This window comes from Leptinotarsa decemlineata, unplaced genomic scaffold (genome assembly GCF_025532065.1).
Source record: "Leptinotarsa decemlineata unplaced genomic scaffold, Ldec_3_MD MMD2_tig00000133_RagTag_RagTag, whole genome shotgun sequence".
NCBI classification, from domain to species: domain Eukaryota; kingdom Metazoa; phylum Arthropoda; class Insecta; order Coleoptera; family Chrysomelidae; genus Leptinotarsa; species Leptinotarsa decemlineata.
The window spans coordinates 1,408,256-1,422,685 of NW_027412542.1; the positions used below are offsets into that span (position 1 = coordinate 1,408,256).

At 34.7% G+C, this 14,430-nt stretch overlaps 1 protein-coding gene across 4 annotated transcripts in view; it reads left to right on the plus strand.

Moving 5' to 3' along the window:
- The window catches only part of LOC111503493 (solute carrier family 2 member nebulosa), a 49,193-nt gene that overhangs the window by 20,537 nt on the left and 14,226 nt on the right, over positions 1-14,430 (plus strand). Inside the window, exon 1 of one of the 4 annotated variants that reach the window (XM_023157802.2) lies at positions 6,425-6,515. The exons of 1 other annotated variant lie outside the window; for it this stretch is intronic. Coding sequence is in view for 1 of the 3 variants with exons in the window: in XM_074172508.1 (XP_074028609.1) it covers positions 7,871-7,876 (6 nt within the window). In the remaining 2 variants the exon portion in view is untranslated. Of the gene's footprint in view, positions 1-6,424; positions 6,516-6,536; positions 6,683-7,853; positions 7,877-14,430 lie in introns of those variants that run through there. 2 more of the 4 variants (XM_023157803.2, XM_074172508.1) reach the window with 2 other exon arrangements.

Below are 14,430 nucleotides of genomic sequence, written 5' to 3' on the forward strand. Positions count from 1 at the left end.
CAGCGTACGGCAGTATGATATGGTAAATCATTTTCTCTAATCTGTTGAATAAACTCGCGGAATTGTCGGTGATTCAGTCCAGTGGATCTGATGAAGTTAACAACTGATATGACTGGTTTTTTGAACTTCAGACATATCCAAACATTTTCGGCACAAGGACTGTTGATGAATGATACAATGTAAGACTAATGGTTTTGAACCACCATCATTTTCTACAGCCTTTGACACAAGTGCAACCACTCCTTTATTTTTACAATACATATATTTGCCTCCATCAATTGTTATAGATTTCAAATTTCTCCTTCGAAGGTTCTTTTTATTAATGGCATTTTCAACTCTCTTAAAAATATCTGCCCCAGTTGTCGCGCCGTGAATACTATCAATATCAAGAAGTTCTTCATACACTTCATAGCTTTAATCTACTCCGCGAATAAAAATCAACTCCTGAGGAGTATCCGTTGACTCATCCAATGCTAGAGAAAACCACTCATGATGTCCATTTTTGTCAGACAGTTTAGATGATATATTTTCTGCGATGTCTTGCACCCTCCGAGCCACGCTGTTTGCTGACAAACTGACACTTTTAAATAAATTTACCTTTTCGGGGCATATTTCTTCGGCTACTGCAATCAAGCATTCTTTTATCATTTCTCCATCGGTGAATGGTTTGCCACTTTTACCGATTTCAAGAACCACACGGAAGCTGGCGCGAGTTGCAGACTCTTGTTCAGTATTCGCTTTGGTAAACAAAGATTGCTGCGATTCAAGTCCGCGTTTCAAAGCTGCAAATTTTTCCTTCCGCAAACTTCCTGTATACCTATAGTAACTTTGAAGATGTTTCGATTCATAGTGTCGTCTTTGAACCTTATTACTGGACTCAAATCAGAAAATACTGAAAGTTCCATTTTTCTTGGAACGTTCTGCATTCACTGTCGATTTTTCACTTCTTTTCCATACTAATCACACATAAAAACAATAAGTCAAATCAAAATACTTTTATTGACGGTGTTACTTTATTTCACAATTTCATTGTGAAATTATATATATACATATATAATGAGGGTGAATAAATTTTCTAGTATTTAAGAGGGAAAAATCATGATTGTATAGAATACTAACTTCCCAAATAAAAATAAAATAGTAACAAGAATGGTGTGTTTGTATGTGTTATTATTAGGTTAACGAGCCGTCAAAGAATATATCTTGGCATCAGGTCACTGTGATTTCATTTCGATTGAAGTGTGAAAGAGGCCTTAGTTCACTGGGACAACTTCTTTCATAATCAGATATTTTATTCAACAGTCATATAACTTTATCGTTTAATGGTGAACTAGAAATGTAAATCTTTTTTCCAACTTGAAAAACTAGATGAGAAACAAAACTAACCGGTATTTAACATATCAACTACCTATGCAAAGCATGCAATTCGAAATTTACTCTCCTTTCACTTTTGGAATTAGGAAAGTACATCTGATCAATATGCATACCGCGGAATGAGAATAACGGACAATTTCAAATAATCGAGTACTACCAAAGGAATAGAAGAAATGCCCCTCGAGTGTTCTAAAACAACGATAAGTAGTGGCAAAGAAACCGATAAAGGGTATTTGAAATTCAAATTCAAAAAAAAGTTATTATACACAAGTGAATTTCATTATGAAAATGTTTTTTGTTGATACTGTTCTCATAAAAAAGTTTTTTGGGGTCAATTTCCCATTTGTACATAGGAGGTCTAAAGAAAAGAAGATAAATTAAAATTTAGCATACTTTACAGTCTTCAAGAATATGACCACATTCATAGGACATTTCGAAGATGGATTTTCAATAACCAATGTTATTGAATCTAACGTAAACACCATGTTAATCGACCGTTATCGTTTAATAAAGCCAAAGCTTTTGAAAAGAGGATTAACGTTCTAGAACCTGATTTATTATTTCGTGTTTATATCTACCTTAGGCTGTTTGATAATTTAGTGATATGAAAACCATTGTTTCTAATTGGAATGATGATTTATTTCATATGAATATTGTGTAATTTTTTTTCATATTGATCCGAAGAAGGTGATGGAAAAAAATCAATTATTATGTTGCGTCAACAGTATGTCTGTTTAAAATCTGTTTTTCCATTAACCAGCTGTCGCACCCCTACGAACGACAACCCTCAGAAGTCGAAACTTGTGCGAGCTAAGGACTAACGAGGTTTTACCTTTCAACGTGTGATTCCTAACACGGGTTGGACGCTAGCAAGCGAAAATCGATCGTTCAGCCTGGGGCTTGAACCACCGACCAACACGGCGGTCGACTCAAGTGAGTGATCAAAGGACCCACGTCGAACCGATCGGCTACCGACCGACCGTATAGTTTCTACTAAAAACCTGGAGCCGAAATAGAAGTGGCTAAAAGAGAGAGTTCATTTTCTTATCTCAAATTTCTATAGCTTGTACCATGTAACATCATCTGGAAGTATTATCTTTCAGAATAAAAAGGTATTATATGATTTTTTTCTTTCGTGTAATTCAATGTTTATATGAAAGTAGCTGTTTCAGGAGAACTTTCTTTCAGTTTGTGTCTGAAAGTTATTTCTTTGCATGATCTACACATCCATAGAGTTACTTATTTTCAAATTGATTACTTCCTTCCTTTCTTTGGAAGATTCCCTCATCCTTTTTTTGTATCAAGATGGAGTGATAGACAGCCAGAAACTTTCTTTCCCAAAAATTAATCACTCCTAAAAATATAACCCCTTAAATTCAAGTATTATACGATGTCTTTTAAAAAAATTAGGTGAATTTTCAATTTTTCTCAAAAAATATTTATTTATTCATCAATTTCTATCTTTCCCCTTCAAAATAACCCCTTCAGTTATAATACACTTGCGCTAGCATTTTTCCAATCCTGGAAACAGTTCTGATATGCACTTTTTGGTATGTCCTTGAGCTCTCTCAGCGGTTTTGTATTATCTCAATCGTCGCGAAACGCCTTCCTTTCATGGGTCTCTTAAATCTTCGAAACAGGTTTATGCGGAGGCTGAGGCATGATTACGCTGTTGTTTTTCCACAATACCGGACGTTTTCTTCGTATAGCTTCTCGCAAGTGGCGCATAACTTCAAAATGACACTCCTTATTGACCGTACGAGCAAGAAATCCTGATGCACTGCTCCATGGTAATCGAAGAAAACAGTGAGCAAAACCTTGACATTTGATCGACTCAGCGATACCCATGCGACGGTTTTCTTAGTTAAAAATCAGCAATTTTGAAATGAACTTTGCTATGCCGACATCCTCAGCAACTTATCTAATAGTGATTCGACGACTCTCCATAACAATTTTCTTCACCTTCTCAACATATTCATCAGTTGTTGATGTGCTGGGGCGTCCAGGCCGAGCACCGTCATTCACGTCTTTTCTACCTGAATTTCTGAGCACTAAATTCAATTTTTTACACAAAACATGATTCAAATTATTTGATTCATTACTTTCGATAGCCAATTATCGTCGACCATTTCTAACTTTTTTGTCACTCACCGACAAACTGAACATGCTGAACAGCTGAAACTGTAAACATCTGTTCGAGATGAGTGTGCCAACATCAAAAATGAAAAAATTGCTGATCGGATATATGTAGCCCTCGAAATTTGAACATAACCTTATTTTTTGAACAAACCTGGTATAAACTACTGGTGCCTAATGGCACCAGAAAAATTGCATTTCTTATGAATATGTCCTCAAAATATATTTTTGCATATCTGACGTTTGAAGACGAACTCAAATTTTTGCGAAATTTCAAACGATGATGAATGGCCTTGAACACTGCAATACGTATATATATTCTCGGTAGAAATAAATCTTTTTTACATGTATATTCTAATATTATTGTTTGTATGTCGGTATTCACCTTGTTTTACCGACATTTGATCGTCTGCCTACTCACCTTGATATCGTAGATTCCGTTCATTATTAAATTAATATTACAAAACAAATCATTGTTTATTTATAAACCTTTTCGACGTGTGAGAAAAACACATCATTATTTTCACGTTACCTTCGCTTTATTCATGTTATGAGTTATTAGAAATTAATTAAAATCATGAACGTGCCTGGAATTTTCGCTGCAATTGGTTTCAAAGGTATTTTAGAGAGTGAAATAATAATCAACGAAAGAAGAAATTGTACTGTATCATTTGTTTCGTTCACTTCTGCAAATACTCTGCAAATACCGTGATAGGAATCACACGTTTAAAGGTAAGACCTCGTTAGTCCTTAGGTCGCACAAGTTTCTCAACTTCTGAGAGCTGTCTTTCGTATGTGGGCGACAGCTGATTAACGGAAAAACAGATTTTAAACAGATTTTTTTTATACAAGTGCCCTTCAGGCACGATGAATATTGCAAAAATTGCTAAAGTTATAAACAATTAACTAAAAAAATGGGGTTTGGTTTTTGCAAATATTTCAAAAATTATTTGACATTTTTCAAATCCGAAAAAAGATTCAGAAAGAGGAGGAAATCCCGAAGATTGGGGCTGTATAAAGATGGAAACTATGTTTCTGTTGATCAAAGCGACGGAAAAATTAGCTCCTGAAAATTTGTTGAAATTAGTCCACTGCAATTGCATTGAAAACTGTACCAACAGAAAACGTTGAAATAAATGAAGAACTAGATAATACTGAAGATTATGAGCCAGCATCTAAGAAATGTTCTCAGAAAAGACTGTAACTAAATGACTAAATGAAATAAAAAAACGTTCAATAAATGCAAACATTTATTAATAAAAAAACTTAAATAAAATAAACAGATTTTCTAGTTAAATTTTAGTTTGTGAGATGTTTAGGCAAATGAACTTACAGGAAAATATTGCTTAACTTATTTATATTCATAATTCATAAAATAATAGTGATAGAATAAAGTAAAATTGGTCAGACGAAATTATTCATGAATATACGTCGGATAAAAAGTTATATGAGTAATGTAGTCATATTTATTATAGTGCTATAATGTTATAAAAGGAATAAATAATTGGGTAAGGGTTTGAATTTTGTGCTAAATTTGTTCTTTAATCAGTAGAAAATGAATAAGTCGTGAGTTTTTTCATGGTATCTTAATTAGTTTATGAGTTATAATAAGTTTGAAAATAAAAAACCAGGTGAGATTGATGGAGTAAAGAAGAACAGAATTTTCAAATGTAAATCCCATTTCATATGCTGATGTTGCCGAATGAATTTGTTCGTTTGAACCTATTTGAGGGTCCCAGGTTTGGTAATCCGCTGATATGAGATGTAAATGATAAATACCAAGTTTTTTATGATGAACAGTCAATTTATCAAACTGAAATCATTCAAAAATTCAAGGATATCATCTCCAATGGTTTGTTTCGTATTTTGGAAAGTTGAAGAAGTTTACAAATTTTCACTATCATCTGCGAAACTATAGTTGGACCAGATACATTTTGAAGGAAACAAACTATTCATGTAGATAGTGAAAAGAAGTGGCTCTAGCACAGTGCCTTGAGAAACACCACCGGTCAAGTTCTTAGACTGAGGATACTAATAACATATTTTTCAGTTTAAGAAAGAATAAATTATGTCACAAACAAGTCCAAAAGTTATTATTGTACAAAATTCAAGTGATAATTACAACATATCTTTTTAAAAATTACCTACTGTATCGAGGAGAGATACATACGTACAAGAAAATAATGTCTGAAGACGGTGGGACGGTAGCCGGTTGGGTTCACGTGGCTGGTTTGCTCCACTCACTCAAACGATCGCTGTGTGAACAGGTGGTTCATACCGCAAGGCCGGATGATCGATTTTCACTTCCTACCGTTCAACCCGTGTTAGCAATCACACGTTGAAAGGTAAGACCTCATTAGTCCTCAGCTCGCACAAGTTTCGACTTTTGAGAGTTGTCGTTTCTAGAGATGCGATAGCTGGTTAACAGAAAAACAGATATCTAAACAGATTCTCAACTGTATACATTTTTGGGACTGTATCGTATAAGAAAATGAATATTTTGGGATAAAATCTAGAATTATTCATCTCTCTCAACTCGCCTACACAATATATACTGGTATAAATGCCTGCCGGAAAACAACTACATGCCCGGGTAATACCACACTGGATATTGAATTATATCGGACAGATATTTATGTGTTACAGATGTTTCTCGTTCATCTAGCAGATAAGAAAACCCCTGTAAAATATTCACTGAATTTGAAGAGCGCCAAAATATTTGACAGCTATCCAAAAGCACTCTGGCAGTTTTTAAGTCTAACGAAAGAAGACTCACTTCAATTCGAATTTCCATAACAAGGTGTGCTCAGTTTTCGTTCCTTCTGTTGTTGTGTGATGGAAACCATTGGAACTTGATATTTCCAATACAGATACTAATTGAAATGATTCTATTGTGAAAAAATCATTTTATCGACTTATTGTTCTTGAGATAAAAGATGTATTTGTCGTCTCGAAATCCACAATAGAACTCATTCGTGATTTGACTAGTGAGAATAGCAGATAAGGTGAGAAGTTAAAGTTAATTCCGGCCAGTTTTCTTGTAGTCTTTGAGTTTCAATTCTGGTTGTGAGCTTTGTTATATCATTCGAAAAATGTTTTTGAACATTCTTACTGGAATATTTCTGGAATAATTCCACTGAAAATTGCCCTGCATGGTTATTCTGCTAATTAGGTAACTCGTTATTTCGACAACACAGGATTTGTATCATTTCCCATATATTATGATTTATAGCTGTTCATTATAACTATAGCTAGAGCCATTCATTCATTAGACAAGATAAATTTGCTGGAAATTCTGTTTCATGTTAAATGATATTGAAAAAAGTAGGAATTGAAAGTAAAAGGGAATGTATCTACAAACACCAGATATTCAGAATATCAATTATTGTTTACTCAGTTACTTTTGAGTAGTTAAAAACTGACACCAGGTGAAAAATTGAAGACCAGAATATGATTACAGAAAATTTTCAACTTGAAATTGTCATAGATGAATAAATGACAATAAAATGAAGTGTTCTACAATCTAGTGATATAGCAAGTACATTTTTCCTGGTTATATGCCATCGAAAACAGAGTTTTTAATCGTGACATTAATTTTTCAAACCATTGAAACTCGTGACGTGGACAAACTTCTCATAATACGAATCATAGTAACGTGTCTTTATACATATCTTTTTTTAAACATTTCGGCTGCCAAAACATAGTATGTCTAGAATTGATGATTTGTCAAAAGGCAGAAGAAAGCGTAAAAAAGGGATTTTATTTCGAAAATGCCATATCTCCAGAGTCAGTGAATGATGAATAGACCAGCACTGAAAATACGCAGGCAGACGTCGTTAACGGTTGTGTTAGTTTTGCGAATTTCTTCATAAGTAAGATATTTCGATTCTCGAAGCTATTCATTACTTAGTGCAGTTGGCATTTTTTTAGTTACTGTATTTTTCAAGTAAAAATATAAATTACTAGCTGTTTCCCGCGAATCCGCCCGCGTAGATTTGGTCGTGACAGAACATTTCAAACAAATAGTTATAATAGTTTTTTGTCAACCCAAAACTTCAGGTTTCCAACTTCAAAACTGTCGAAATTCAATATAATCTATGAACCTCCATTTTCTAAATTCTTAATTCTTAATTCCCTTTCTTGATGCTTATTAACGCTATACAAAAAACCTACCTGCATATTTCAATATTCTAGGTTCAGTAGCTTTGGCTGTAAGTTAATATAAGAGTGTCAGTCAATCAAAAGGTACTCACTTTTTTTTGCTGATGCTATTCAATATTGTATACGTGGGTACCCATTGATTGACCGCCACTCTTATATTAACGTACAGCCGAAGCTACTGAACCTAGACTTTTCGAATATGCAGGTAGGTTCTTTGTATAGCGTGAAAGAATATCAAGAAAGGGAATCACAAATTTCCACCCCAGAGGGGAAAATAGGGGAAGAGATTGTATTGATTTTCGTCAGTATTGAAGTTGGAAACCTGAAGTTTTGGGTTGATAAAAAATTTTGTAATTATTTGTTTGAAATGGTTCGTCACGAAACTTAATGTGACAAACCAAATTCTACGCTGGCGAAGCCGCGGACAACAAGTATTCAGAATAATTGACTTTTATAGGCACATTTTTGATACCTCTGCTTGAAGTTTTTGTAGGATCTTTAATTTATTTAAAAATAAAATACAGCTTACGTCACTCGCTGATAAGGTAGTTTACCATAGTTGAATTTTAAAAATCGGTTGAGTGGTTTTTGAGTTCATCCGGTGCGAACGAATAATTTCTCTTCATATCAGTTTAGATTAGATTAGATTTCTTAACAATAAACGATAGAATAATTGAGAATCTTTTGACAGTCAATGCTATCTGACTATACTGAAATTACATAATAGTAGGCACCAAATTCTCAGAAATGTTGCATTAAAACGAAAACATTATTGTCAGGTTGAGACTCTATATACACACATCGGAAAAGTCTAGGGATATTTTTAAAAATGGCTATATTTTTTTTTAGATTACTTTAGGAAAAAAAAAGTTGACGGGTGATTATTAAACGAATGTAACTTACAACAAAATTTATTAAATGGTCAAAAATACTGAGTGCGCATATAAGCAAAACTAAAAAAAAATATGGCTCTCCTTTGGCACCCCGAAAATAAATCATAATACAAAAAAAATTGGAATCAGTACAAAGTATGGCCTCCATGCTGGTTTATTACGGCCCTACATCTATCGTGCATCGACAAAATGAGATTGTCAATGTCTTGTTGAGGTACATTTGCCCATTCAGCGATGAAAAGCTCTCTTAATTGAAACCTTGTGTGAATGTTTTCCATATGCGGAGTAATTCTTCGTTGAAGCATGTCCCACACATGCTTGATGCGATTCAGGTCCGGTGATCGTACTGGCCATGGCAATACATCAACTCCTTCGTTGGTGAGCCAGTCAGTCACTAGACGCGCGACATGTGGACGAGCATTATCGTGCATTAGGTGGAAGTTTTCACCAACAGCACCAGCAAACGGACGGACGATAGGTAGAAGAATGGTGTCGAGATACTGTCGAGCTGTGAGGGAGCGATTTGGAAAAACGAGATCGGTTCTGCCACCGATCATGATTGCGCCCCATAGCATTACTGTACCACCTCTGTATGTGTGGACTTCCTAGACGTATCTCAAGCGTTCATTATTTCTAGGTCGTCTCCACAGTCTTACTCGACGAGAATCTGGATGAAATCCAAATCTGAATTCGTCAGTAAACAAAACTGTGGCCCAATCATTTGCATCCCAGTTTTGATGTTCTTGACACTACTCTAATCTTCTACCGCGATTGCCTCTCGACAAAGGTGGACATCTAAGTGGCCTTCTGTTGTGGAAATCTGCTTCATGCAGTCGATTTCTGACAGTATCACGACCAATGTTTACCTGGTGCGTCTGCTGCAACACGTTAACCAACTCAGGTGCTGTGATTGTCGGTTGTCTTCTTGCGGTTAAGATCAAAAATCGGTCTTGAACTGCAGTTGTAGCGCGTCCTCGCCCTGGATGTTGTTAGGCTGGACTGCCAGTTTCACGGAAACGCCGCCACAATCGACTGATAACACTTTGGGAGACCCCCCAAACGAAGAGCTACATCATTTTGTCGCATGCCACCTTGAAGAAGCCCTATAGCTCTATTCATCTCAGCCAATGGTAAGTGATGGCGTTCCATGTTAAAGCACAATATTTCCAGTTTAATTACTGAGCAAGAACTGCATAGACTGTTCAAACTCGACACTTTCAGATTATTCATTTTAGCCGAAAACCTACAATTTGTAAAAAACTTGATAAAAGATTATTTACCGTTTTTGCAGGCTTTGTTCAACACATAGAAATCTACAGGGTGGGCGAGTTAAACGCATGCATTTATTTTTATGATATTTAGTATGTTATAAAAATATCCCTAGACTTTTCCGATGTGTGTATTTTATCATTCTACATATTTTATCAGCGGATAAAATATGAAACCTGAAAACAATGTTTTCGTTTTAATGCAATGATATTTCTGAAAATATAGTGCCTTTTATGAAATTTTAGTATAGCCGAATAGTGCATCAACTTTACTCAAACTTGCGTGGAAGAGAATCGCATCAGGTGAACAACTGTTTCTACAGACAGAAAAAAGTAACGGTAATGGAGAATCCATTAATGATCTGAATTATCGAAAAATATAATTGCGCACTTCAACCAGAAAGACGGGATGATAGAAACGAAGACATTTGAGATTCCCGTAATGATCTATGAGGATGACGATAAAAAGTATATTGATCGAATAAAGCAGACTGTATCAAGTTGTTTCAAGAAACATGTTTCACATAATTGATGTTTTTGTTTTTTTTTTATAACAAAACACAAGCACTACAGGAAAATATGAATCGCTCGAGTTTAAATCCGTTAGGAAAAACGTTCCTCGGACATTGTTAGAGTGTAGAGGTGTACTGAGTTGAACCTTAAAACGATGTGCAGCCACAGTCCGATCATGGCAGAATCAAACGCACCAAGTCACTTAAACACTTGCAAGTGATGTTCGCCTCTCCAATCAGGCGGATGGCTCTTTTCTGGATGAAATCCAGCAGCTTCAGGGTATGCTTAGGGGCGCAGCTTCATACATGAGAAGACTACTCCAAAGAAGGTCTGATCTGAGCTTCATAAAGCATCTAAAGTTGATGAGGTGTGTACAGTTTTCTGGTTCAGAACAGTGTTTCAAGCTTTCTATAAACAGCCTTCGCAATTCATAGGCCATATCATATAACATATCAAGTAAACCTGAGAATGGTTTAATGGTTGAGAATGGTTCTCAAGTAAACTGGAGAATGGTTTAAAAAACCGAAAACGGTGGTGAAAACATTAACATAAATAGGTCGTAATCGATCAAGTGTTCTCAATTTCTATTGAAAATGAGTGTTTTGTCTGCCTGCTATTACCTTCAAGTAAAGTGCCACAATTCGTTAATTCGTTTATTGAACATATGTATGACGTATCTAGCTGGATTTTCGAAAAAATCTTCAATGAAATGTAAGATTCTGCTTCGTTATTACAGATGATATAAATAATAAAACATTTCAGTGGAAGAAATAATACCATCAGCTTACTATTATACCATAAAACGTTCGGAAATTTTTGGAAAGCCTTCTCTGATTTAATATAAATTATAGTGTGCGGTACATCATTGAATCCATAATACGGTGAACATATAAAAAACAAATTCGATGATGATTTCTCCGAAACAACACTACAATGAAAAGCTCCAAAAGCTCTCTTGAAGATGAGAAAAAGTAGCGATTACCATGTGAAATTATTTTGTCACATTTTTTCATCAACTGTCAGAAGAAAAATAAAATTAGTCAATGTCTGTTTTCTCAACAGCATGCATTACCTCCCAAAGTACGAAACTTTCCTCTGATTTAACCATATTCGTAATTTTTTAGTCATACACAGTAGTCATGAACAGTATATGCGAATTTTTGCTATTTAACATGGGTGAAAAAATTTTGCCTCGACTCTGTTTGTTCAAACTACTGTTAAAGAATTAACTGGAGTGTTTGTGTAGGTAATGATGAAAGCTCCTTCAGAGTTAATGGATTTTTTATTAAACAAATATTGATTCAGTGGAACAATAACTCACTTATTCTGTCAAACATAATGATATTATCCATTGATATCAGTGAATATTGATAGGTTCAGGGTCGTCCTGGTAAACGATTTTAAATAGAGAGTGGAAGAATGCTCAGAAATTTAGGTCAAGAGAAACTCGAAACCATTTGAATGAATACTGATGATGCAGCAGTTTGAAATGAAAAATAATTTTTCAGCTCAATTTACTGGGTTTCAATTCTGGAAAGCGTAGAAATGATTGAAGTTAATTTGGGAATAATGGATTTTGACACCGAATGGAAATCATCAATCATACACAATGATTTCTAACTGATAACAATCGACGATAACCGAACCATAACTCCTCTACTGTTCAATATGTTCATCAATGATATCGGAGCTGAGATTGATGTCAGATTCCTTTTATACGCAGATGACTTAAAACTCTATCACAATATAACATGTTCTAATGATTGCGAACGTCTCGTCCTGAATTTAAATCTTGTTGCTACATAGTGTCGTAAGAATAATCTATCTCTCAACATAGCCAAATGTAATGTAATGTCTTACTCACTGAAAACGAATCTGACATTACAGGACTACGTCATAATCAATCAAGTTCTGGAGCGTCCTGACACACTCACTGATCTAGATGTTACTTTTGATTCATTCCTCTCTTCGAATAAACATATTGACACTACTCTGACAGCTGTTTATCGAATGTGTGGATATTTAATTAGAAATACAAAAGACTTCGAAAAAGCTTCAACATTGAAATTGCTTCATTTCACTTTTGTTCGATCTAGGCTGGAATATGCATGTCATGTTCATATAAATCAACTAGAAGCCTTACAGAGGCGCTACCTACCTAAAATATGTCTTTTAAACTTGAAGGCACGTAGCCTATGTAGGAATACCCTATTATGAATTGCTTGAAACTCACAATTTTTGTAGTCTCGAGGTAAGGCGTAAATATTATTCATTTCTTTTTTTATTCAAGGTCATAAACAATATCATTATCTGCTCTCAATTGTTGCATTTGTTAAATTTTTGGGTTCCTAGACAGTCATCTAGGAATAGTGTCACCTTTTATCTAAATAAAATAACACATATAAATATAGAAGGAAGATCCACGGATAATATTCCCGAAATTGCTGATAATTTTAATGATCACTACATCGATATAGGCAAAAAATTAACAAGCGAAATAAAAGTCGATCCAAATTATAAATGTCCGAGAAAAAATATCAATTATCATATGTCAATGTTTTTATTTCCTACCGATTCCACCGAAATCAAAAATATAATTCTATCATTGAAAAACAGAAAAGCGGTAGGGGTCGATGGAATAAAAGTTTAACTTTTGAAAAATTCAATTCCATTGATAGCCAAACCATTAGTATATTTGATAAATAAATCTGTCATAGACGGTATTTTTCCATCCGCGCTGAAATTGTCAAGTGATCCCAATTTATAAAAACGGCTTTAAAAATTAAGCTATAAACTATCGACCAATATCACTGATCACATCTGTAGCCAAAATTTTCGAAAAAATTATAAAAATATGACTATCGTTTTACCTCAAAAAATATATCATTCTTTCCTGTAGACAATATGGTTTTCGAGAAGGTGTGTCGACCCAAGATATTGTTCTAGACCTAGCAACTGAAATCTATTCTGCTATGGATAACAAGAAGGCATCTCTATGTGTCTTCATAGACCTGTCACAGGCTTTTGACACAATTAGCCACCCACTCCTTCCCAAATCACTTGGAAAACATAGGTATAAGAGGAACAACACTAAAGCTGTTTCAGAGTTACCTGCTAAACAGAAAGCAACGGGTAAAAATTGGAAACCACAAAAGTCAATACAAGGCTATAAAATATGCTCTGCCCCAGCGAACTACCCTGGGCCCAATTCTTTTCAATATTACCTTGATGACTTATTCTCAGTTCCAACAATAGGAAACATTTTCACATATGCTGATGACACAGACATTTTTTATGAGGACACCACCTCGAAACGTTATATTTCGCTCTCATCCAAACTCATATAACTCACGGGATACTGGCATGGGGATCAGCTGGGAAGACCACTATGAATAAACTGATAATAACACAAAAAAGAATCCTTAAAATAATTTAAAAACAAAAGGAATCACCCAACAGATGTTCATTATCACGAAACAAATATATTTGATCCCTTGCAGCTCTTCTTTCTGTTTACTAATATAAAATGCTTCAAATCAAAACAAAAACACCCGAGGATAGAACACGAATACATCACTCGAACAAAACAACTTAACTTCAAAATGCCGTTTATGAACAAAGTGGTAGGGCAAAAAAGCTACAGCTACAGCAGGCTCAAATTTTTAAATTCACTACCCAATCAAATAAAAAGCTCGAAAAAACCAAAATGATTTTAAAAAACGATTAAATGACTACATTACCAGTTTGCCACGTACAGAAATACATAAAATAGTGTATTCCTAATATTTCTGTGTCTATACATATAGTTATCAACCTTCTCAAATATTAAACAGATATATTTTTATTGATGCAACTAATTTTTCTTTATTTTGAGTATTTCAATATTAAATTCTACAAAAAGGTTTTGAAGCTTTATTTGAAGCTTCTATTAATTATCTGCGAGGGCTTTCGACAGTTGGTAGTACTGTCATTTTCTGGCACTCCTCAAACTGCAGTTTGAGGAGTGCCAGAAGATGACAGGATGTCAGCATATCGGTTGGATCATGACACTGAAAATAGTTATTGATCGTTTGCAACAGGAACTG